Source organism: Pristiophorus japonicus, chromosome 19 (genome assembly GCF_044704955.1).
Source record: "Pristiophorus japonicus isolate sPriJap1 chromosome 19, sPriJap1.hap1, whole genome shotgun sequence".
In the NCBI taxonomy this organism is placed as follows: Eukaryota; Metazoa; Chordata; class Chondrichthyes; family Pristiophoridae; genus Pristiophorus; species Pristiophorus japonicus.
In genome coordinates, this window is record NC_091995.1 from 76,573,340 (window position 1) to 76,599,551 (window position 26,212).

The window sequence follows — 26,212 nt, forward strand, 5'->3', positions numbered from 1 at the left end:
AGATGGTGACCGACACTTGTGGGGACGAGAGGGAGGGGGGTGGAAATTAGCAGAAAACGGAGTCTGAGATTGTCTTATCCTTCGTCGGCTGAGTGAACTGTCCCGCCTGAAGCTGAGCCATGCAGACTAGGAAGGTCATTGGTTCGAACATTGAGACGTGGGCAACAACGGCAAGGTCGCCATTTATTGTCCACTCTCCATTGCCCTGCGAAGGTGACGGGACGGTGGGTCTTGTTCTTGAGCCACTATTCTTGATAGCAATTTAATGCAACGGAGTGGCTTGCGAGCCCGCTTCAGAGAGCATTCAAGAGCCAACCGCTTTGGTGTGGGACTGGAGTCGCATATAGGCCCAGACGGGTACAGGCGGCAGGTTTCCTTCCCTACATGACATTATTGAACCGGTTGTTTTTTTTTTGTGACAATCTGATACCTTCACGGTTAATTTTACTGATGCCAGCTTTTTGCTGCCAGATTTTCAAACTGAAATCAAGTTCTCAAGCTGCCAGGCACCAACGAATCTTACGGCACAGACGGAGGCCATTCGACCCGTCGTGCTTGTGCCATGTTTGGATTTGAACTCTCGTTTTATCTGGTTTTTGCCTCTCCCAGGAGATCACATGGCTCCGGTTGGGGTGGAGTGTAGATGTTTTCAGTATAAGGAGTGTCGCAGTTGTGTGAGGCGGACTGGTTGGGCTGGGTGCTCTTTGCCTTTCCGTCATTGTTCATGGGTTTATATGTAACCTTTAGGGCTGCTGACCGAGGGCCGTGCGGCTCTTTGTCGGCCGGCGCAGACACGATGGGCCGAAATGGCCGCCTCCTGCGCTGTAAATGTCAATGTTTCTATGTTCCCTTGATTATTAATTCAGTGGATTACTAATTCAGTTGGACATCAACCCTTGGCAACAGGGGCACGGCATTTGATCTCCACATACCTGTGCGAGGGCTAAATTTGAGATGGCTGCTTCTTCCAGCTATCCAGTAATACCTGCTGAAAACACTTGGATATCGGGTGAAGCACGATACGGTGTAGTCCCCGCTTTCAACACCATCTGGTGGCAATCTGTCTGGGCTGACGTGAGAAATTGCCATTTCATTGCATTACAACAGTGACTGCACTTCAAAAGGACTTCATTGGCTGTAAAACGCCTTGGAACGTCCTGGGGTCATGAAAGGCGCTATATAAATGCACATCTGTCGGGTGTGATATGGTCGGGGCCCAGGGGAGGCGTGATTTCGGGGCCAGGGGCCCAGGGGAGGCGTGAGTTCGGGGCCAGGGACCCAGGGGCAGCACGGTCCAGCCCACACTGCAATATGTGTGCGCACTAGGTCTGCAGCAGAGCAGGTCTCCAGTCGTCCTGGTTAACCCTTGCCACTGGATAAAGACCTAGCTCTGTCAAGCCCGTGTGGTGGCTGCTGTGCAACGGCCACCACACGTTAAAAAAAAAAAATCCACGCACAGGCATCCTTCCACCCTTCAGGATGGAGGTCAGGACCTGGAACTTATCCTTTTTTGGCGTGGAAGCAAGTCCTCCTAGTTTCGAGGGACTGCCTATGATGTCGGGTGTCTTTTTTTATCTGGGTGAAGTAGTAGAGGACAGCTGGCAACCACTGAACCAAGCTCCAGTGTGAGATGCTGCCTTTAGAAATGGAGACAATTTATTTTAATTCAAATTTTTTTTGGTACGTCCAAGCCTAGTGCAGTTTGTTTGCGTGGATGTTTGAATACACGATTGTATTGACCTGCTGCATTCCCATTCTCATTGATCCACTTAGAATTGTACTAGTCCCCGTCCAGTGAGCTAATGTTTATTTCAAGCTGTCCAACCTCTGATTTATTTGCAAAAATCTATTTGGATTTATTTTTAGTGACTTGCAACCATTTGCATTTTGAGAACACACAAACCCTCTTGATTATCGCTCCTTTCCCTACTTCCATTCCGAGCGTGAGTGGCAAATTGATGTTGTTCCCAGTTCCACAGAACAATGCCTGCATTCTCAGTCAGTCCAACACACACCAATCCCACAGGAGCGTCGAGCGCATAACTGTGTGCGTTGATCCAGCAAGCTGCAAGCGGCCTCATTAATAGCTTCACTGAATTCTGCATATTCTCCTCCTCTTGAAAATCAGCAGTTTGTTGCCAAGTGTGAAAGTTCCACCATTACTTTGTTAATTGATGGCTCTGAGCTCCAGATTTTCCTTTGTTGGACCTGGCAAGCTCTGTCGACCACGGAATATTACAGCGAAAATCTGAAACAAAAGCAGGAAATGCTGGAAATACAGTGGTTCCCCTCCCACCCCCCCACCTGAAAAGATGGGACAACCTTTTGGGTAGAGACCCGTTGTCATGGTTTTTTTTTTTTTCCCCCTTTTTCTGATGTTGGCAAACCTGTGCGCTCCCAGCATTTTTATTTCACAGGAATCTAAGTCCACTTCTGACAAGCAAGCTCTTTGATGCCTGAATTGTGGAATTGAGCCGTGCGGAATAGGAAAGTCTCCTCGGCCTGATACTCAACCAGGGTGGCAGTAGGGTAAGGTGCAATTGGTCTCGTCCTCTCTCCCCTCCGCCATTCCCCCCCCCAGGGTAGGAGGGATAAGGTCGATTTAAGGTCCCTGTTTTATCCAGTGACATGCATGACAGGATTGGAAAAAGACAAGGATTTACATTTATATAGCGCCTTTCACAACCTCAGGACATCCCAAAACACTTTACAGCCATTGAGTACTTTTGGAAGTGCAATCATTGTTGTAATGTGGAAAACGCGGCAGCCGATTTGCGCACAGGAAGCTCCCACAAGCAGCAATGTGACAATGACCCAGATAATCTGTTTGTGATGTTGTTTGAAGGATAAATATTGTCCAGGACACCGGGGATAACTCCCCTGCTCTTCTTTGAAATTGTGCCATGGGATCCTTTACGCCCACCTGAGAGGGCAGACGGGGCCTCGGTTTAAAGGCTCACCCGAAAGATGGGTCCTTGCACTTTGCAAACTAACCTTTCATTACATTGCTGGAATGTGCTTATTTTTTTCTGTTTCAGCTTAAACCACATATCAATGGACCCTTCACTCCTGACCTTGCACACCCCGTGTCGGAGGTCGGAGCAGTGGCAGAGAAGAACGGTTGGCCCCTTGATATCCGAGTTGGTAAGTGACACACACTTTCAAGCAGCTCTGTTTTGCTTTGACAACCAGGAGTGGATTAATATACAGTGACCCTTTGAGATAGCAGCTAGGGTATCATTCCAGGGTATCCCTCTTTTTTTTTTTTATTGAATGTGTGCTGTGGGTTGATGGGGATAGGTATGTTCAGGTTTGGTTTGGTTTTTGTCTCTAGCTGCCCCTATGGCTAAAGTAAAGCCCCTGAGCCAAACAGACAGGTCATCCCAAGTGCTGAGTTACCCAACCTCTGGGGCAGCAACAAGGGCACGAAAATTGGCCACAGTGCCCTTGGATTTGGGAAGAGAACTTCCAGGGTTCCTGATAGCTGCCCAGCGACTCCTACTGAGAGAACGCGTGTGTGGGCAGGGATTGGGCTCGCTGTCACATTCTCCATAATGGCAATATCCAGATAGGCTGTTGAGACACGTCATTGAGGCTCTCACATAATAAATAATGTCAGCCAAACCCCTGAAGAACTGCTCCAGTGAGCGAATCAATGCTTTGGGGGCATGGGGTCGGAACAACCAAAAAATAAGTCTGTTCTACTACTGGAAATAGTTGTCCTGGTGGATACCATTTGTACACTGAATGAAATAATCGCTGTATGTATGGGTGCCAACAGCTGTGGGAGCCTGTATGTATTGTAGTGCAGTAATAATTCGGAGACTAATTTACGTGGAGTTTCACAACACGGTTCAGATAAAGTATTCAAGATTTTAAAAAAGCTTTTATTGCTGTCATATTTGGGTAGCATCCTGCAGCGAATTATAAGCCGATGATGTGCTGACCAGTTGAGAGTGTCATAATCCAGCAACAACAACAACTTTAACTTGTATAGAGCCTTTAACATGGCAAAACATCCCAAAGCGTTTCTCAGCAATGTTATCAAACAAAATTTGAAACTGAACCGAAGGAGGAGGAGATATTGAGGCAGATGACTGGTCAAAGAGGTAGGTTTTAAGGAGCGCCTTAAAGATAGGAGAAGTGGAGAGTTTTAGGAAGTGAATTCCAGAGCTTGGTGCCCAGGTAGCTGATGCCACGGCCACCAATGGTGGAGTGATTACTGTGATATATTCTTACTATATCACTAACAAAAATTTCAGCTAGAGAATCCGATTATTCTATCTTCGTTCGCTAATAATATAAGAAATAGGAACAGGAGTAGGCCATACGGCCCCTAAAGCCTGCTCCGCCATTTAATATGATCATGGCTGATCCGATCATTGTCTCGGGGCCCACTTCCCTGCCCGCTCCCCATAACCCCTTATTCCCTTATCGGTTAAGAATGTGATATATTCTTACAACATCACTAACAAACACTCTCTACAAGATGGCTCCAATACAGAAACCTGTCACCGTGTGAATTTTCCATGTGAGCCGTTTATTATTTACATCAGTGGTTGCATTGCCGCAGTAGTCCACCAGGGGGCGCTCTATTACAATTGCAATTGGGGATGCATGATAGGCCAGAATTGGAGGAACGCAGAGATCTCGGGGTTGTATAGAGCTGGAGGAGCTTACAAAGATGGGCGAGGGCCATAGAGGGATTTGAAAACAGAATTTTAAAATCGAGGCGTCGCTCAACCGGGAGCCAGTGCAGGTCAGCAAGCACAAGGGTGATGGGTGAATGGGACATGGTGCGAGTTAGTATATGGGCAGCAGTGGACACTGGATGGCAGACTCCTAATAGCAGGACTCTCGCTCAACTCCCCTTACAATTCAGCATTTTCACTGCCTCTGCGTGTGTGTGCGATAGTGAGTTGGAGGATATGCTGTTTTATAACAGGAGGAGTGTTATCAGTAAAATGTGACCAGGAAAATGATACAGGAAGTGTGACATTTACAAGGAGCGTGTGCTGTATGCAAAGCTTTTCAATATATTATGTAAAAAGATAATAGAATCATAAAATGTTCCGGCCCATCAAGTCTCTCTATTTTCTTGCAGGAGTCACTTTGTCGAATGCCACTGTCCTACTCATCCTATACCCTTTAATATTCCTGGTTTTCAAGCAGCTACTTAATTCCCTAAAAAAAAATGGAGATGTTCAGGCGTAAATTGTAGTACATGGATAGTAAATCGTAATTGGATGTTGCGCTGCACCAAATCACTTGGGCACTTGTAAATGAATCATCTGTGCTGGATTGCAGTCTCTTGGGTTCTGTTAGATAAGCAGCCAACCCTTTCTGTATTCTATGAGCAGCACTACCTTTTTTTCCTCTGAAATTTTCATCCACAATTCTGTTGTCCCCAGGCTCAACTACATCAATGCTCTCCTCCCCAGCTTCCCGAAATCTATTCTGCGTAAACTCCACTGCCTTCAACTTATCCCACATGAACGCCCACTTCTCACCAACCTCGAATGCCTTTCCATCGCCACATCAAATGTAAAATCACTGCATTTTATCTGCAATGCTTTGTGTCGAGTATGAACTTTATTCAAATGGTTGGACCCAGTTTCTCAGATGTGTGTCCAGCAAAGGCAGCTGTGCAGCATAGATTCTTTTCTCTCTCTCCTGTGCAAAGTTAGCTACCAAAATCAAAGAGCAAGTTATCATTTAAATGGAGAAAGATTGCAAAGTGCTGCAGTACAGCAGGACCTGGGGGTACTTGTGCATGAAACACAAAAGGATAGTATGCAGGTACAGCAAGTGATCAGGAAGGCCAATGGTATCTTGGCCTTTATTGCAAAGGGGATGGAGCATAAAATCAGGGAAGTCTTGCTACAGCTATACAGGGTATAGCTGTAGCTGTAAGGCCACACCTGGGATACTGCTTGCAGTTTTGGTTTCCATATTTATGAAAGGATATATTTGCTTTGGAGGCAGTTTAGAGAAAATTCACTCGGTTGATTCCGGAGATGAGGGGGTTGACTTTTGAGGAAAGGTTGAGTAGGTTGGGCCTCTACTCATTGGAATTCAGAAGAATGAGAGGTGATCTTATGGAAACGTATAAGATTATGAGGGGGCTTGACAAGGTGGATGCAGAGAGGATGTTTCCACTGATGGGGGAGTCTAGAACTAGAGGGCACAATCTTAGAATAAGGGGCTGCCCATTTAAAACAGAGATGAGGAGAAATTTCTTTGAGGGTTGTAAATCTGTGGAATTTGCTGCCTCAGAGCTGTGGAAGCTGGGACATTGAATAAATTTAAGACAAAAATAAGACAGTTTCTTAAACGATAAGGGGTAATTGGGAGTGGGCAGGGAAGTGGAGCTAAGTCCATGATCAGATCAGCCATGATCTTATTGAATGGCGGAGCAGGCTAGAGGGGCCGTATGGTCTACTCCTGTTCCTATTTCTTATGTTCAATTGGGAGTGTTCCTTGTGTGTCACTACTCCGACAACTAGTGCCCCCTGTTGCGATGCTGATCCAAGCTGTCCTGTAATGGGTGGGGGAGAGGAAGGTACTGGGATGCAGACACTTTCAATTGACACAAAATGATATTTGAAGCGTTGGTTCTCCCCTGGGTGATTTTGAACATGTCTTCCTGTCATCTGACTCGAGCAGTCTCCAGGCGTGCTTCCAGGCAACACTTGTTCAACCAAAATACAGTCTGTAGTACTGGGGGAGCTGCAGAGAAAATATCCTCATATAACATACAATTACAGAATTCACAAGCCTGAAACAAAATTGGGAGATTAAAGGCATTCATAAGAACACAAGAATTAGGAGTAGGCAATTTCTTCCCCCTTGAGTCTGCTCCGCCATTCAATGAGATCATGGCTGATCTTCTACCTCAACTCCACTTTCCTGCACTATCCCCTTATCCTTTGATTCCCTTAATATCAAAAAATCTATCATTCAACCCCTTGCCCTTACAATAGTGGACATGCAGATCAGACTACCAGAAGAAGTCATTATTTCTGGATTAGTTAAAACGTATTAAAGGGATCTGGGCCAAGAATTTTCTCCTTCCGCTACCTGCACCTGGCCTCTTCATGCTCCTTGCGTCGATCCTCAGAGCTCAACGCCCTCCCAGATGGACTTTCTCCTCCTCGGGCATTCTTCAGCCAGGGTCTCAGGTGTCAGTGGTGATGTCGCACTTTACCAGGGAGGCTTTGAGGGTGTCCTTATAACGTTTCCGCTGTCCTCCTTTGGCTCATTTACCATGAAGGAGCTCCGCATAAAGCATTTGCTTCGGGAGTCTCGTATCTGGCATGTGAACTATGTGGCCTGCCCAGCGAAGCTGATCGAGTGTGGTCAGTGCTTCAATACTAGGGATGTTAGCCTGGTCGGGGACACTGATGTTGGTGCGCCTGTCCTCCCAGGAGATTTGCAGGATATTACGGAGACATCATTGGTGATATATCTCCAGCGACTTAAGGTGCCTTCTGTACATTGTCCATGCCTCAGACCCATACAGGAGGGCGGGTGTTTCTACAGCCCTGTAGACCATGAGTTTGGTGGTAGATTTGAGGGCCTGGTCTTTTCCGCAGGCGGCCGAAGGCTGCGCTGGAGGCAATGCTGAATCTCCGCATCAATGTCTGCCTTTGTTGATAAGAGGCTCCCGAGATATGGAAAATAGTTCATATTGTCCAGGGCCGTGCTGTGGATCTTGATGATTGGAGGGCAGTGCTGTGCGGCGATGACAGGCTGGTGAAGGACCTTTGTCTTACGGATGTTAAGCGTAAAGCCCATGCTTTCATATGCTTCAGTGAATATATTGACTATATCCTGGCGTTCAGCCTCTGAATGTGCACAGAAGCAGGCATCGTCCTCATTACTGCAACTCAGTGACCGAGGTTGGGGTGATCTTGGACCTGGCCTGGAAGCGGCGTAGGTCAAACAGCTTCCCACTAGTTCTGTAGTTTAATTCCACTCCAGCGGGGAGCTTGTTGATTGTGAGGTGGAGCATGGCGGCGAGGAAGATTGAGAAGAGGGTTGGAGCAATAACGCAGCCCTGTTTGACCCCGGTCCGGACGTGGATTGGGTCTGTGATGGATCCGTTGGTACGGTCTGCATGTCATCGTGAAGCAGGCGAAGGATGTTGACAAACTTTTGGGGGCATCCGAAATGGAGGAGGACGCTCCATAGACCCTCACGGTTAACAGTGTCAAAGGACTTTGTAAGATCGAAAAAGGCCATGTAAAAAGGCTGGCACTGCTCCCTACATTTTTCTTGCAACTGGCGCGCTGCAAAGATCATGTCTGTTGTGCCCCGTAGAGGACAAAATCCGCATTGTGATTCTAGGAGGAGTTCCTCGGCCACCGGGAGAGAAGACGATTGAGCAGAATTCGAGCAACAACTTTCCCAGTGGCTGAAAGCAGTGAGATTCCCCTGTAGTTGCCACAGTCGGACTTGTCCCCTTTTTAAAAAATGGTCACAATCACTGCATCTCTGAGATCTCCCAGCATGCTCTCCTCCCTCCAGATGAGAGAGATGAGGTCATGTATCCGCGCCAACAGCGCCTCTCCGCCATATTTTAGTGCCTCAGCAGGGATTCCGTAGCCTTGTTATTTTTGAGCTGTTTTAAGGCTTTGCCAACCTCGTGCAACGTTGGGGTTTCACTGAGTTGGTGGTGGGTGGAATGCTGCGGGATGGAATCGAGAACACTCGAGTCAAAGGCAAAGTCTTGATTGAGGAGATTTTCAAAGTGCTCCTTCCATCGGGCCCTGACCGCCTCGGTGTCCTGCCCGTTCTTGGCCAGGAGTGGGCTGGGGCCTTGGGAGTTTGGACCGTAGGCGGCCTTGACTGCAGTGAAGAATCCTCGCATATTGTGGCTGTCGGCCAGTTGTTGTATCTCCTGTGCTTTCTCCATCCACCACCTGTTCTTTAGGTCTCGAGTTTTTTGTTGGACCTGAGCCTTGAGCCGTCTGAAATGTTGTTTTGTAGCTCCCGCGTTGGGCTGTTGCTTGAGGCTCAGAAATGCTTTGCGCTTGCGATCTATTAGTTCTTCGATTTCCTGATCGTTTTCATTAAACCAGTCCTGGTGTTTTCTAGTTGAGTGACCAAGTGTCTCTTCACAGACACTGGTTATAGAGGCCTGGGAGGGCAGACCAAGTGCTATGGGAATTCAGCATCTCAGGGGCATCAAGGCACGCCAGATTGTCTGTGAGGCACTGGCTGTATAGGGCTCTCTTAGCGAGGTCTTTAAGTGCCCCGGCATTAACTTTTTTGCGGCGCTGCTTCTGCTGTTCCCTCTGCTTTGGGGCAATGTTAATGTTGATGGTGGATCGGATTAGGCGCTGGTCCGTCCAGCAGTCGTCAGCTCCTGTCATGGTGCGGGTGATGCGCACATCCTTGCGATCCCTGGCTCGGACGATGACAGTCAAGCAGATGCCAGTGTTTGGAGCGAGGATGTTGCCACGATGCCTTGTATTTTTCTCTCTGGCCGAACAGGGTGATGGTGATGAGTTCATGTTCTAGACATTTTGTCAGGAGTAGGGTACTGCTGGAGTTGGCTTTCCCTACCCCCTCTCTGCCAATCACTCCTCCCCAGAGGGCTGTGTCTTTGCCAACCCTGGTATTAAAATCACCCAGGAGGATCAATTTGTCGCCCATGGGGACAGGAGACCAGGCTGTCTCGAGGTTGGAATAAAAACCCTCTTTAGCCTTGTCCGTTGCATCGAGTGTGGGGTCGTACGCACTGATGATTGTGGTACATTGGTTCAGAGATAGGGTGATACGGGGAGTCATGAGGCGTTCGTTGACCCCACAGGGGGAGTCTTTGAGGCGGTTGACCAGCCCATTCTTGACGGCAAAGCCGACTCCATGAAGGTGGCTTTCTGCCTCTGTTTTTCCTTTCCAGAAGAAGGTGTAACCCCCACCATGGTCCTTCAACTGGCCTTCCCCTGCCCGCCGGATCTCTCTTAGGGCGGCGATGTCAATGTCAAAACGTCTGAGTTCCAGGGCAACTACGGCGGTGCGGCGTTCTGGCCTGTTGCTGTTGGGATTGTCCATGAGGGTCCTGATGTTCCAGGTCCCGAGCTTCATACTGACGGAGTGGAAGATGCCTGTGCGTGAGTTATTTTAACATGGGGTGGTTGCTGCACACCGGCTACCGCACGGGCTTAGCTGAACAAGGTCTTGGTCCAGTGGCAAGGGGGTCCAAGACAACTGGAGACCAGGCACAGCTCGATAAGCCTAATTGCCTACGGCGAAGTGTTGACCACAAGCTCGGCGCCGGGTAGATGGCCCGAGGCTTGGCTGGGGGGGCAGGCATTAGGAAGGTGATTTCCAAAGTTATTTTAAAAGATTAAAAGTTGATAAAGATTCCCAATTTATTTCAAAAGTTTCTAAGAGTTGTTAAAAATCTAAGATGTAAATCAATAATAGGTTATAAAAGTTTCCCCAATTTAAAAAGTTTCTAAAAGTTGTTAAGTCAAAGATGTAGGTTAATAATAAATGTTTAAAAGTATTTCGGTTGAGAGTCTAAAAATGTAAGTTTTAAAACTTGTCAGTCCTCCGGCTCAGCTGCTGAGGTTGGGCCACGCCTCCGGTCGATATCCCGCTGAAGGGGGAAGGCGAGCCAGCCTGAAGGTGCCGTTGTCGGTGGTCTGGGCGCGGCTGGTGTCCTTGGAGCTCCGCTGGGCTGGAGCCCCCGCTCTCCCGGCGTCTCCGCTGGGCTGGAGTCCTGGCGTCTCCGCTGGGAATTCTTGGAAGACGGTCTCCACCTCCAGCTGGCTAAGAGTATCACTTTGCTGTGAGGTATAAGCGGAGCAGTCATTAATGTCATCCTTCTGTCCCCGGCCGAAGGGACTCCACACCGACCGGGAACTGCAAGTACGTCTCTCGTGGCCGATACACCCTGTTGGGAGGATGAGGATGTCTGCGAGTTGAATGTCTTTAATACTTATATAAAGACTCCACAAGGCTCTGTACTGTGCTCAAACTGGTGTGGCCTTAGCTCATTTATTTCAACTCTTACTGTAGTCATGAGCCAACTATGCAGTACCTTATCGAAGGCCTTTTGAAAATCCAAATATATCACCTCTATTGTAGTACCCTTGTCTGCTCTTTCTGTTACTTCAAAGAATCATGACCCCTTTTGAAATCTGTACGGATTAATTCCTTCCCGTATTTTTGTTTTTTAAATGTTTTTTCTATTGCATAGACCCCCATCAGTGCCAGGTTAGGTCCCTGGTCTGTGCTGAGTTAGTGGGGCTCAGCTGATGGAGTGATGGGGTTGCTATAGTTGGTCTCAGACCCTCGGAAAGCAAATATCTGCCAGGGGTCCCACTTACTGATTGTTCTCCAGTGGAAGTCTGGACGTTTGCATGTCTGTTGAGGATGAGATCAGGGTTGGTTCGGATGCCCTTCCCTTTCTCCCTTTTAACTCCTTCACCCAGAGAGTGGTGAGAATGTGGAACTCGCCACCACATGGAGTAGTTGAGGCGAATAATATAGATGCATTTAAAGGGAAGCTAGATAAGTGCATGAGTGAGAAAGGAATAGAAGGATATGCAGATAAGATTTAGATGAAGTCGAGGGAGGAGGCTTGTGTGAATTATAAACACTGACATAGACCAGTTTGACCAAATGGCCTGTTTCTGTGTTGTAAATTCTATGTAAATTTATATAATCTTTGAGTAAGGTTTCCATTATCTTTCCTACCACCGACATTAAGTTAGCTATTCTATAGTTCCTTTGACTTGCTCTGTTACCCCTTTTAACTAATGGGAATCACATTAGCTGTCTGCCAGTCCTCTGGCACAATTCCCTTTTTCTAATGAATTTTTATGTAAATATATAAGTGCCCTGCTATCTCTTGCCTAACTTTTTAGTATGCGCAAGTGCAATCCATCCGGATCAGAGGTTTTATCCTTTCTAAAATTGTTTAGTTTTTCAATTACCTCCCCCTTTCTATAATAAATGTTTATCTTTTTTTAATCTCTTCTAAGGTCATACCCACCATGTTAAGTAACTATTTCTGCCATGTTGCTGTCATTACCTGTGAGTTTATCTTGTGCATCCCTTAGTGGCTCTATCCCTGTCCTGATTTTTCTTTTGTTATTTGTGTCTGTACAATTCCTTGATAATTTGATTTTGTAGTTCCTCTTTGCCTTCCTAATTGGTTTCTGGAATTCTATCCTAACCTCTTTGTGTTCCCATTGTTCATCCTCTCCTTTTATTGTCTATGTACTCAGTGGACGCCATTTTCTTTAGTTTCAATGTTGCTACAACTGCGATGGTTTCTCATCCTGTTCCTCCAACAGTTATCCCCAGGCTCAACTACACCAATGCTCTCCTCCCTGGCTTCCCGAAATAAAAACCTCATTGCATCGTAGGATCCCGACACTTAAATATTAACGAGACCCAACTACCATTGTAGGAGGAGGAAGCCTCAGCCACCATTTTACCCTAGCAGTTCTGCTTCTCCCAGTCTGTGGAAAATTAAAATCGCCCATTATAATAACCGTTATATTTTTGCTACATGCTTCCCTGATCTCTGTATTTACACCTAACCCCCCACTACATCACTACTTTCAGGAGATCTGTAGATAACTCCTACCAGAGTCTTGCATCCTTTACTGCTCCTTAACTCTACCCGTAGTGTTTCCACTGCCGATCACCAATATTGAAATCCCTTCATTCTACTGCAGGACTTGTTTTTTTTTTTTAAATCAGTGTTACTTCACCTCCTTTCCAAATTTCCCAGTCTTCCTTAACAATCCTTTAACCTGGAATATTTAGCTGCCGATAATGCTGTAAAATTGGAAACTGGCAAATGAAGAAATTTGTTGGATGCACCTTGCACATTGAACCTGTTATGTATGCATGTTAATGATGTACTGTAACACGAGACCTGAATATACCACACCTGTACACCAGAGGGTGCTGCTGGTGGAGACCTAAGGGTCACCTGTACACTGCTGGTAACCAAATATAAAAGGGAGCTCACCTCTTGGTGTCCTCACTCCAGGAGCTGCATTAAAGGACTACAGCCTGTACAGTTCAAGTGCCTTACCCCTGCCTCGTGGAGTCATTGAGAGTGCTTGCATACACAATAGAACCGTTATTTTGAGTGGGGTTTTTTTTGAGGAGGGGGTGGGGGAATGAAGAGTACACGTTACAAAGGGTGCATGGCTTCTGATTCTCCCATACACCTTGCGTGCATCCCCATTCAGCTAGTTAGACTGGAGTCTCAGAGGCTCGAGAACAGTGGCTTTGACGTAGGAGGAGAGAAAATAAAGCAGTAAGACGACGACTCCTTGTGGTGCGGCTCCGCAGGTGGCCGGTATTAGAGGAACGGTAACCTAGTGATTATGTTACTGGACTAATGATCCAGAGACGTGAGTTCAAATCCCACCACAGCAGCTGGAGAATTTAAATTCAGTCAACTAAATAAATCTGGACTAAAAAGCTAGCATCATCATAGGCGGTCCTCATTCATAAAATGGTGACCATGAAACCATGAAAAAACGCTCCAAGCATTCTCAATACATTGCCCACGCCACCACAACATAAATCGCAAAAAAAAATTAAAAGAACAAACGATCACACTTGCCTGAGGTCGGCATTACTCACCTCACTGCAGCCGGTATAGGTTGGACCGCTTGGTCCCAGTAGGGCAGGCTGCGGGGCGGACGGGTCGGGCAGGACTCGGTGAGCCAGGGACGTTGCACACCGGGCGCAACTCTTCTGGGCGGTACTGCTCTGCGCCGCCACAAAACCAGCCCCAGAAACCCCCGCGGGGTGCTGGAGGCTGACCGCCCGCCCAGAACAGCTCATTGCCGCCGATCCGTGGTGAAAACCGAGGCGGACATCACTGGAAAATGCAACCCCAGGTTCTTTGGAAATGCCAGAGTGACTGATGACGGGCAGCAAAAGTGGAAGATTACTCAAGTCCTTAACAGTAACATTTCTCCTGTTTAGCACTTGTTTTATTAAATAGTGTGTGTGTGTGTGTGTGTGTGTGGGGGGGGGGAAGCAGAGAGAAATAGAGTTCAATGTATAAAAACCCTGTCTGGATGCCAGTGCTAAGTTGGAGCAATGTTTTTGTGTTGGCAGGTCTGATTGGCAGCTGTACCAACAGCAGCTACGAAGATATGGGCCGCTCAGCTGCCGTGGCACAACAGGCACTCGACCACGGCCTGAAGTGTAAGTCACAGTTCACCGTAACGCCAGGCTCTGAGCAGGTCCGGGCGACCATCGAGAGAGATGGATATGTGAGTACGCAACCGCAATTCTGTTCCTAGTGTGCTTCAATGAAACCCATGATGTGGTCTCCAAGATTGTTTCCACCTCTCTGCTTAAAGCAAATTACCAGTCCTTTTGCTCCTGCCCCATCCCCAATATTCTCTTCCTGCATGAAGGCACAGACGCTTCCTGGGGTACAGTTCCACATGTGCTGAGATCTCTGCTTTCTCCAGTTCTGGCCTCTTGCACATCTCCGATTTTAATTGTTCCATCATTTGCAGTCGTGCCTTCAACTGCCTCGGCCTTGAGCTCTGGAATTCCCTCCCTAAACCTCTCTGTCTCTCTACCTGTCTCTCCTCCTCAAAATGCTCCTTAAAACCTTTTGACCAAGATTTTGGTTACCTAATATCTCCCTATGTGGCGCTGGTCCAGTTTTGTTTGATAATCGCTCCTGTGGGACGTTTTACTATGTTAAATGCAGTTAATATAAATGCAGGTTGTCGTTGGGAGCCTCTCTAGTCCCTCATCATTCTTCCAGTATGAGCCTAGACATTGAGTGTTGGCAGAATATTCATCCTGTTGATCCCATCCTTACCTACACTCCAACAGTTTCTCCCACACTCTAACCTGATGGTGAAGAAGTTAATTGCAGTGTCCCAACTGCAGTCCCAGTGACGCCCACATCCCATGAACTAATAATTGTTTTTTTAAACTCCATGCTACTTTTATTGCCCACTGGGTCATTGGAGGAGCTCAGTTGACTTTTTGAAGTACAGGTTGAACCCACCCCCCACCCCCCCCCCCCCAACCCCCCTTATCCAGAACCACCCTTTGTACAGAACCACTCCCAGCCACCGGGTGGCGCATGCGCAGAACTCTGACATGAACAAATTGAAGTCCTTCCTTGCTGCCGACTCCCGCAATCACTGGCCTGACCCCGCGATCCACCGCGCCCCCCCTCCCCCCAATGATCTCTCTGCCACACTCCCTGCCCCAAGCCAGCCAGCTCTGATATCCCCTTGCTCAGTACCTGTACCATTCAATTTAACGTGACCACCCCATGTCCAGAAAAATCCCTTATCCAGAACAGGCCAGGTTCAGAGGGCTCCGGATAAGGGAAGTTCAACCTGTATAAGATTTCAATTTTGCACTTGTATTGTAGGTCTTTAGGTGAACCTTGAATCTGGCTTGGCATCTTGTGCACTGATGTACTCTGTGGTTGTCAGTATTGCAATTTATGCTGGTGAGATCAATGCCTTGGATCTTAGTGGGCTTGTCTTTTGCTTTTGTGACTTGTCCATAAGAATTAGGAGCAGGAGTTGGCCATTTGGCCCCTTAAGCTTGCTCTGGCATTCAATAAGATCAATTTACATAGTAAATCATTGGTTCTCGGACTAAAGTCTCTGGACCCTGGCGGAGAAGTTGGTTGTGGTGGGAATCCATGGAGCCATCCAATTTCTATCCGTCGGATATTTTTCTGTATGTGATCTTCAACCTCAACTCCACTTTCCCGCTCGATCTCCATAATCCCTTGATCCCTGAGTGTCCAAAAATCTATTGATCTCCATTGTAGTCGCACATCAAGTCTCAGCTGTGTTCGTGAGGTTATTTGTTCAAATTCAATGGATTGAAAGAAAGTGGGAGTAATTTTGGTGAATTGAGTAGATTCGGGATTCTTCAACTCCCTTTCCATAGCCGGGTACTCGGAGAGCCAACAGCCCTTCGGGTTTTTATAGTGTGCCCTTGGATATCTCGAGGATGGTGGGTGTTCACTCCAGATGATGTAAGTTGGCAATTTACATAGTAAATCATTGGTTCTCGGGCTAGAGTCTCTGGTCGCTGGGGGAGAAGTTGGTTGTGATGGGACCCATGGAGCCATCCGATTTCTATCCGTCGGATATTTTTCTGTGTTGACTTACTACTACATAATTTCTGCTTTGTAGACGAATAAACTCCCTGCAGTGATAGCAAAGCATTCCTTTTGAGTAGTTGAAGCTGTCTTTTGAAAGGTAGCACAGGGTGGGGGAGGGGCAGGTGGTCTGAGTACGTGTCAATATTTATAGCTTTCCCTCTACCCACAAGTTTGAAAAGCACATCCACATCCAACCATTGTGGCATTGCAAATGTCATGTCCATTGCTGTTCTGAGAGCTCATCGGTAGCTAGGGCTAGTACAGTTGATCTCAGCATCTCTGGGTGAGAATTACATGGAATGTACAGCACCAACAGGCCATTTGACCCAGCAGGTCCATGCCGGTGCTTATGCTCCACACGAGCCTCCTCCCACCCCTCTTCATCTAATCCTATCAGTATATCCTTCTATTTCTTTCTCCCTTGTGTTTATCTAGCTTCCCCTTAAATCATCTATGCTATTTGCCTCATTTACTCCCTGTGGTAGCAAGTTCCACATTTTCACCACTCCTCTGGGTAAAGAAGTTTCTCCTGAACTGCTCATTAGATTTATTACTGACTATCATGTATTTATGACTCCATGGCTCCCCACAAGTGAAAATATCTTCTCTACGTCCACCCTATCAAACCCTTTCATGATCTTAAAGACCTCTATTAGATCACCCCTCGATCATCTCTTTTCTAGCCTGTTTCCTGATGAGTATAACCTCTCGGTTCTGGAAAGGGGGAGATTGAGCAATTGGTCAGGGTTCCCGCTCCTGATCATCACTGAGTAACTCGTGCTGGAAACTGCAGCAGTGCCGATGTCAGCTGAGAACAGCCTGGGAGTGCTGCGTTCTACATCCAGCTGTTTGCTGATGCTCACTATCCTGGCTCTTGCATGAATAATGGGCTTGTGAGGGAAGGTAACGGAAGACCCAGCCTGAGTCTGTGTCTTCAGGGGCGGAGGGAAGTACAAATTTGGAAAGAAAATAAAGAAGTTGAATACAAAAATTTTTTTTTATCCTAATTCTTTAGCACTTGTATTTTTAATAAAGGTTTTAAAATGCTATCGGTAAATATTTATATGTAATGGATGATTAGGGATAAACTGTGTGTGACAGAACTGTGGTCCCTATTTTACTCCTTTAATGTCACTAGCGGAGACCAAGACCTGGAAATTCCACCATGCAGGGCCTGTTTTTCAGGTGCTAAACAGCTTCCTAAGCCTCCAATATGGCGAGTGCATTTTCATCTGGGAGTGCGTCGCTAACCATTTTGAACATGGCAGTTTCGCTCGCGTCGGGAGTGGTCACTGGGGACATTTAACGGGGAAATTTATTCAAATTGGGGTCCTGCAGGGCTCGTTTCCCATTGCCCAAAGTCCCAGCGCTTCACTCGTCAGGTCCTGCCCTCACTGAGCACATCGTGGCACTAACCGGCAGGCAGGTCCCCCTCCCCCCATACTTATCTGAATATGGAGCTGGGAAGAGCAGGAGTCCAAGTTGAGATTTACGCAACCAGACCTAAAAAAAAAACCTAGCCACCAAAGTCATTGGACTGAGAGAGATAGCACATTTAAAGAATGTGGACTGCTCTCCCTGGACACCAATCCACCGCCCCGTCCCCCCACCCAATTCCCGGGGGCCCAATCTCCCACCCCGGCCTCTTTATTGGAAATATAAAGAAAAGAATGGGATCAGCGGCAACTCCCTGCTCATTCGACGTTCCTCAGTCAGTCGGGTTGTGGGTTGAAGCCCAGAAATCTGTACTAGTATAGTATTAGGCAGTCCCTCCTATCGAGGATGACTTGCATCCACACCAAAAAGGGATGAGTTCACAGGTGTTTCAATGAGGGACCTGACATTCTAGGTCCCGAACTACAAACTGAAGGGTGGAAGATGCCTGTGCATGGATCCTTTTAATGTGGGTTGGCTGTTGCACACCAGCCACCACACAGGCTTGACAGAGCTAGGTATTGATCCAGTGGCAAGGGTTCGCCAAGACGACTGGAGACCAAGCTCTGCTCCAGAAATTTGTGGAGCCACAAGAACAGATGAACTCCACTGATTCAGGCAAAGACCTTTTCTGCATTGTGAAGCTTTGCTCTAAGGAGGAGCAACAGGCTAATTGGAAGTGAAGGCAAGGGTCTTTCTCCCAATTCAACCCATCTTCTAGACTTAACTCTACTTTCTGTCTTCACAGGCCAAAATCCTGAGGGACGTCGGTGGGATTGTTCTCGCTAATGCGTGTGGGCCCTGCATTGGACAGTGGGACAGGTAGGAGAGTTCCACTTCAATTTTCTACTCACTGCACTAAGCAGTAGGCCATTCGGCCCCTCGAGCCTGCTCCGCCATTCATTAAGATCATGGCTGATCTTCTACCTTATTCCACTTTCTTGTCCTATCCCCATATCCTTTGATGCCCTTAATATCCAAAAATATATCGATCTCTGTCTTGAATATACTTAACCACGGGTAGGGAATTCCAAAGTGATTACATTTCTCCTCATCTCAGTCCTAACTGGCCAACCTCTTTTATTCTGAGACTGTGACTCCCTGGTTCGAGATTCTCCAGCCAGAGCAAACATCCTCCCTGCATCTACTCTGTCAATCCCTATAAGAATTTTGTATATTTCAATGAGATCACCTCTCATTCTTCTAAACTCTAGAGAATATAGGCAGAATCTACTCAATCTCTCATCATAGGGCAATCCCTCATCCCAGGAATCAGTCTGGTGAACCTTCGTTGCACTCCCGCTATGGCAAGTATATCCTTCCTTGGGTAAGGAGACCAATACTACACCGTACTTCAATTGTGGTTTCACCAGGGCCCTATATAATTGCAGTAAGACGTCTTTACTCTTATACTCAAATTCTCTTGTAATAAAGGCCAACATACCATTTGCTTTCTTAATTGCTTGCTGTACCTGCATGTTAACTTTAAGTGATTGGTGTACAAGGACACCCAGGACCCTCTGAACACCAACATTTCCCAATCGTTCGCCATAAAAATTCTCTGCTTTTATAATTTTCCTACCAAAGTGAATGATTTCACATTTCTCTACCAAAGTGGATGATTTCACATTTCTCCACATTATATTCTTTTTGCCATGTTCTTGCCCACTCACGTAGCCTGTCTCTATCCTCTTGAAGTCTCTTTGCATCCTCCTCACAAATTACATTACCACCTAGCTTTGTATCATCAGCAGACTTGGATATATTATATTTGGTCCACTCATCCAAATCATTGATATAGATTGTGAATAGCTGGGGCCCAAACACCGATCCTTGCGGTACCCCACTAGTTAGTCTGCCAACCCGAAAATGACCTGTTTATGCATACTCTCTGTTTTCTGTCCATTAACCAATCCTCAATCAGTGCTAGTATATTACCCCCAATCCCATGAGCCTTAATTTTGTTTAATAACCCCTTGCGTGGCACCTTATCGAATGCCTTCTTAAAATCCAAATACATCACATCCACTGGTTCTCCCTTATCTATTCTGCTCGTTACAACCTCATAATAATACATTTGTCAAACATGATTTCCCTTTTCATAAATCAGTGTTGACTCTGCCCAATCCTATTATTATTTTCTAAATGCCCTGTTGCCACATCCTTAATAGAGTCTAACATTTTCCCTACGACTGATGTCAGGCTAACTGGTTTGTTGTTCTCTGTTTTCTCTCTTTCCTTTCTTAAATAGCGGGGTTACATCTGCTATGTTCCAATCCGCGGGTACCGTTCTAGAACCTATGGAATTTGGGAAGATGACAACCAATGCATCCACTATCTCTATGGCCACCTCTTTCAAAACCCTAGGAAGTAGGCCATCAGGTCTAGGCGATTTATCAGCTTTCAGTCCCATTAGTTTCTTCAGAAACTAGCTTATCTTCCCACCTATGGTACTGGCTGGTAAACATTGTGTTAGAATAAGTGTAAGATGGGTAGAAATTGGGATTTACACAACCAGACCAAAGAAACCCAGCCTCCAGCTTCCAAAGCCATTGGTCTGTGAGGTACCTGAGTGATGTCATGTCCAGCAGTGTGGCTCCTTTGCACTGATCTGACTACCATTCTATTTTCAAATGTATTGATTGAGTCAACTCGGCCTTTATTCCCTCCAGAGTTTAGAAGAATGTGAGCTGATCTCAGTGAAATGTATAAAATTCTTATGGGGCTTTACAGGGTTGATGCAGGGAGGATGTTTCCCCTGGCTGGGGAGTCTAGAACTTGGGAGTGAGTAGAATTGGCCATTTAGAACTGATTTGAGATATTTCTTCACTTCTTCACTCAAAGGGTGGTGAATATTTGGAATTCTCTACCCCAGAGGGCTGTGGAGGCTCAGTCTCGAGTATATTCAAGACAGAGATCGATAGATTTTTGGAATTTAGGGGAATCAAGGGATATGGGGATAGTGCAGGAAAGTGGAGTTGAGGTTGAAGATCAGCCATGATCTTATTTAATGGTGGAGCAGGCTCGAGGGGCCAAATGGCCTACTCCTGCTCCTAATTCTTGTATCCAATGATACCAACGGTAATTTTTTAAAATGAGTAATATTGATGGACTCGGTTGACATCCTACATCATAAAAATCCCATGTTCAATCCTTGTTCTTGACAGCAGTGGGCACTAAAGCACCAAGCATCCTCTGGAATTGCGAGGGGAAGGGGGTTGAAATCTCCTCGGCGTTTCAATACTGATCCCTGTCCAGTTAGCTTGAACATGTGTATGTTGACATTGGGCAGGGCTTTGCTAAGATGGCCGCCTTCACAGTCGAATAACCTGCCAACGCTCACTGTCCAGACTCCCTCATAACGAACCGTTGCTCAAGATTTCTTCGAAGAGTCGCCGACCTTTGTGCCTCAGCAAGAGTTGGCGGCGTCAGGAGAGAAGGGGAGAAAAATGTACAAAGCAAAGCTCACCTAGATATAATCAGATGCCCGATGAACTTGGGAGGTGTCCCATTTAAGCTGTGATGATGAGATAGGCAACACCAGCCAGAAGATGGTAAAATGCTATTAATTTTAATGCTGTCAATGCTATTTTAATACTCATGTAAGTTAATGTCCTACTAATGAAAGTTTGCCCGTAAGTGCCCCACCGATGCAGTGGGCTACTGTGCTTTAAAGCAGCAGTGCACACCACTTCGAGGAGCTGAGGTGAGGCACTTGTCCTTAAAGGGATGAATTGAGTGGACAGCTCAGCTGAGGCTATTGGATCCCCTTATTTGGTTGTTGACCAACAGAATTGCCATCTGCCTGGCTACTCCGTTTGAATTGTTACTACTTCAATGAAATGACTTGATTGGTCTGTTGTGAATGTTTGAATAAAATCCCCTTTGAAGAAAGTTTTCAAACTGTCATTTTGCCTATTCCTGGGTCCAACTTACCTTTTATCTTTTTAAAAAAAAAATTTCTCCTCCAGACGGGACGTTAAGAAAGGCGAGAAGAACACCATTGTGACCTCCTACAACAGAAACTTCACTGGGCGCAATGATGCCAACCCTGCCACGCATGCCTTCGTAACATCGCCCGAGGTAAAATCTACAGGACGCCTCTGTGTTTTGTTTTTAGTTTTAATTTTCAAAGAAATCCGATGACGCTTCATTAAGACCGACTCGAAAATAACAGCATTGATACATTTAACGGGGAGACTTGCATGAGGGAGGAGAGAATAGAGATTATGGGGCAGGTATGGAAACTCTAATTAGAGTGGGAGAAGGGTTGTATTGAGTTAGAAACAGCTTGGGCCAAATGGCTTGTTGCTGTGCTGTAGATGCTATGTAATAATGGCCACTTGGATGAAAGGAAATTACTACCCACGAAACTATACCCCAGCTAGGGGTTTAGGGAATCACCAAACATTAACGGCACAGAAGGAGGCCATTCAGCCCATTGTGTCTGGCAGCCGAAAAAGAGCTATCCAGCCTAATCCCACTTTCCAGCTCTTGATCCATAGCTCTGTAGGTTACGGCACTTCAAGGGCATGCCCAAATACTTTTCAAATGTGAGGGTTTCTGCCTCTAGCACCCTTTCAGGCAGTGAGTTCCAGACCCTCACTACCCTCTGGGTGAAAATAATTCACCTCAACTCCCCTCTTATCCTCTACCAGTTACTTTAAATCCAAGCCCCCTGGTTGTTGACCCCTCTGATAAGGGAAATAAATCCTTCCCATCCACTGTATCTAGGCCCTTCCTAATTTTATACACCACAATAAGGTCTCCCCTCAGCCTCCTCTGTTCCAAAGAAAACAAACCCAGCCTATCCAATCTTTCCTCATAGCTAAAATTCTCCAGTCCTGGCAACATCCTCGTAAATCTCCTCCGTACCCTCTCTAGTGCAATGACATTCTTCCTGTAATGTGACCAGAACTGCACGCAGTACTCTAGCTGTGGCCTAACTAGTGGCCTGTTTCCATATGATTGCAATCTTGTGAAGCTGACTGCTGCCAGCCTGTCTGGTCCCTGAGAAATACCCGGTGTGGCCATGGGTTTTAACCCCTTGTTTCCAGCGATGAAGAAACGAAATCAAAAATTTACTACAGATTTTTTTTTTTAATCTGTTTTGTTACAGCTGCACAAGTATCGTGTCAGTGCAAAACCGACACGATGGTAGCCAGCTTTTGGGATAAAATGTGCCCAGTATCCAGCTGATGTGCTGTGGCGAGGCTACTGATTAAGACAGCTCATCTTGACCACCTTGCTTGCCCTCTTAACTGAAGGAGGCAGGTGCACCGAGGTTTGAGAGAAGATAGGACGGACACAAACAAAACCAGCTTAAATACAGTTCATAAATGGATTTCTAGTCGTCATTGTACAAGAAGGACTTCATGATTTATAAGAACAAAATACACACAGCACAGGATTTTGGCTCCACCTTAGATTTGTTTGTTTATTGAACTCAAACAATTCTCCCCCCCCCCCCCAATACAAATCCCTCTGTGATTTGACCAGAATAACACACAATCCACAATACAAAACCCCCTACACATGGTTATCTGCCACTGACATGAAATACCACAGTTTAAACTCTTCCGCGATTTGACTGCTACTTACAAAATTATTCTGATAAATCCCCCTTGGGCTGAAACTCACAATTGCCCACACAGCTGGTTGTTCTGGTGTCGATTGTAGGCTTGGACTAGGTGACCAACCTCTGTCCTTCTTCCCAACTGCAGTCACACGCTCCGAAGGTGTAGTCTTTTTTTTAAATAAAGATTCATATCACAATATCTCAAACATATTTCCTGTTGAATTGTCTGATGGTTAACACCTTTTAATTATCAGCTTATTCCACGCCCTGGTCTAGACTGGACCAAGTGGACATGATCAGTCCTCATGCTGTTTAATACAATGCAACCCTTCCATGGTAAAAGATACCTGGCGCCAAAGTTAACAAATGTTGCTCTTTCTTCTTGGCAGGAACCATTCATGATGGTAATGGCCGTCATCCATTGTCTATGCTGATGGCATGATCAATACCTTAATTGTATTAAATCAATGGCAGTTGTCCTGTATCATTGTATATGATGTCTCTTTTCCAGTCTTTTAATTAAGAACTTTAAAAAAATTTAAAAAAAATAGGAGCCAGGAGTAGGCCATTTGACCCTTCGAGCTTGCTCCGCCATTTAATAAGATCATAACTATCTGATCATGGACTCAGCTCCACTTCCCTGCCTGCTCCCCATAACCCTTTATTCCCTTTATTGCTCAAAAATCTGTCTATCCATGCCTTAAATATATTCAATGACCCAGCCTCCACAGCTCTCTGGAGCAGAGAATTCCACAGATTTACAACCCTCAGAGAAGAAATTCCTCCTCATCTCAGTTTTAAATGGGCGGCCTCTTATTCTGTGACTATGTCCCTTAGTTTTAGTTTCCCCTATGAGTGGAAATATCCTCTCTGCATCCACCTTGTCGAGCCCCTTCATTATCTTGTATGGTGCGATAAGATCATCTCATTCTTCTGAACTCCAATAAGTATAGGCCCAACCTATTCAACCTATCTTCATAAGTCAACCCCCTCATATCCGAAATCAACCTGCTTTAAACTTCTCTGAACAGTCTCCAATGTAAGTATATCCTTCCTTAAATACGGAGACCAAAACTGCATGCAATATTCTAGGTGTGGCCTCACCAATACCCTGTACAGTTGGAGCAGGATTTCCCTGCTTTTATACTCCATCCTCCTTGCAATAAAGGCCAACATTCCATTTGCCTTCCTGATTACTTGCTGTACCTGCATGCTAACTTTTTGTGTTTCATAAACAAGGACCCCCAGGTCCCTCTGTACTGCAGCATTTTGAAATTTTTCTCCATTTAAATTATAATTTGCTTTTCTCTTATTTCTGCCAAAGTGGATAACCTCATATTTTCCCACATTATACTCCATCTGCCAAATTTTTGCCCACTATCTTAACCTGTCTATATCCCTTTGCAGATTTTTTGTGTTCTCCTCACAATTTGCTTTCCCACCCATCTTTGTATCATCAGCAAACTTGGCTACATTACACTCGGTCCCTTCATCCAAATCATTAATATAGATTGTAAATAGTTGAGGCCCCAGCACCGATCCCTGCATTAGGCAATAACAATTCTTTAACCCTGTTGTCTCATGATAATGTTACTTCCAGTCTCTTAATGAGCCATAGTTTTGTTGCAATGTTTGAATTAACCCCTTACTGCATTGCCCACCTCTTCACAGTCCAATCATGTCTGTGGGTTTGGGTTAGGGTTAGGGTTTTACAGTTGATGGGGGGAGGAGAGGAACAGATCCTACATTGGACCTTGTGCTTGCTCTGCAGTTTTTAAGAACGAGATACGGTTGTTTATGCCGCAGTGATTTAATCAGTTATTCAATAATTCAATCTCCACAGAACGGGCAGGACACAAGAGCTGCTTGTTAGAGCACTCTCGGGGTGGGGGGGTGGGGGGCATGGGTAACTACTAACTACACGGTGGGGGGTGTGAGCATGGGTTGCTGTTAGGATTTAAAGGAGCGTAAGCTTTACCATGAGGAAAGCACATCTCCCTCAATATTCCCCCTTGCTCTTTCTGGGGTTGTGATGTAACCCCCCAGGATGGCAGGACTGACGAATGAAAAAATGTGTCTGGATCGACTAGGCTTGTATTCAATGGAATTTAGAAGAATGAGAGGGGATCTCATGGAAACATATAAAATTCTGACGGGACTGGACAGGTTAGATGCAGGAAGAATGTTCCCGATGTTGGGGAAGTCCAGAACCAATAAGGATAAAGGGGTAAGCCATTTAGGACTGAGATGAGGAGAAACTTCTTCACTCGGAGAATTGTGAACCTGTGGAATTCTCTACCACATAAAGTTGTTGGGGCCAGTTCATTTAGATATATTCAAAAGGGAGTTGGATGTGGCCCTTACGGCTAAAGGGATCGGGGGGGGTGTGGAGAGAAAGCAGGAATGGGATACTGAAGTTGAATGATCAGCTGTGATCATATTGAATGGCGGTGCAGGCTCGAAGGGCCGACTGGCCTGCTCCTGCACCTATTTTCTATGTTTCTAAATTTTCCAATAAGTGGTACAATGTTGGTTTCTGCATCCTAGTTTCAAACCTGCTCTATAGGCAAGCTGCATCCTGCAGTGGGGGTGGGTGGACAGACAAGGGTGAGTCAGACCAAGTCACTGTTGTGGACCACCTAGTAGTGATGAGAAGATGGTATTGGCAAGAAATTCCTGTCTTGGCTTTTATCTACAACAGCTGCTGGATGAAGGGTGAGGATAGGATGGGATTCAGTTGTGAGGTCTCCCACAGGACAGGGGTGGAAGGTTTGACTTGCAGTTCTCAGTTATTGGCACTGGGTGTTGCTAATGAGCAATGCAAATGGTCCAGCAACCAGACTTCTGACACAAGGTCGTCGAGCTGAATTTTTTTTTAGTTCTTTCACGGGATGTGGGTGTCTCTGTCAAGGCCAGCACCTATTGCCCATCCCTAATTGCCCTCGAAGGTGGTGGTGGTGAGCTGCCTTCTTGAATGGCTGCAATCCATGTGGTGCAGGTACTCCCACAGTGCTATTATACTTTGTAGTGGTTTGGTGCAACTGAGTGGC

The 26,212-nt window shown here is 46.2% G+C and overlaps 1 protein-coding gene across 1 annotated transcript in view; it reads left to right on the top strand.

The window, feature by feature from the left end:
• aco2 (aconitase 2, mitochondrial) overlaps positions 1-26,212 on the top strand; it is a 78,345-nt gene that overhangs the window by 36,873 nt on the left and 15,260 nt on the right. The window contains exons 9-12 of the mRNA XM_070861654.1: positions 3,039-3,144; positions 14,110-14,267; positions 18,333-18,406; positions 21,556-21,667. Of these exons, the coding sequence (XP_070717755.1) occupies positions 3,039-3,144; positions 14,110-14,267; positions 18,333-18,406; positions 21,556-21,667 (450 nt within the window). The remainder of the gene's footprint in view (positions 1-3,038; positions 3,145-14,109; positions 14,268-18,332; positions 18,407-21,555; positions 21,668-26,212) is intronic.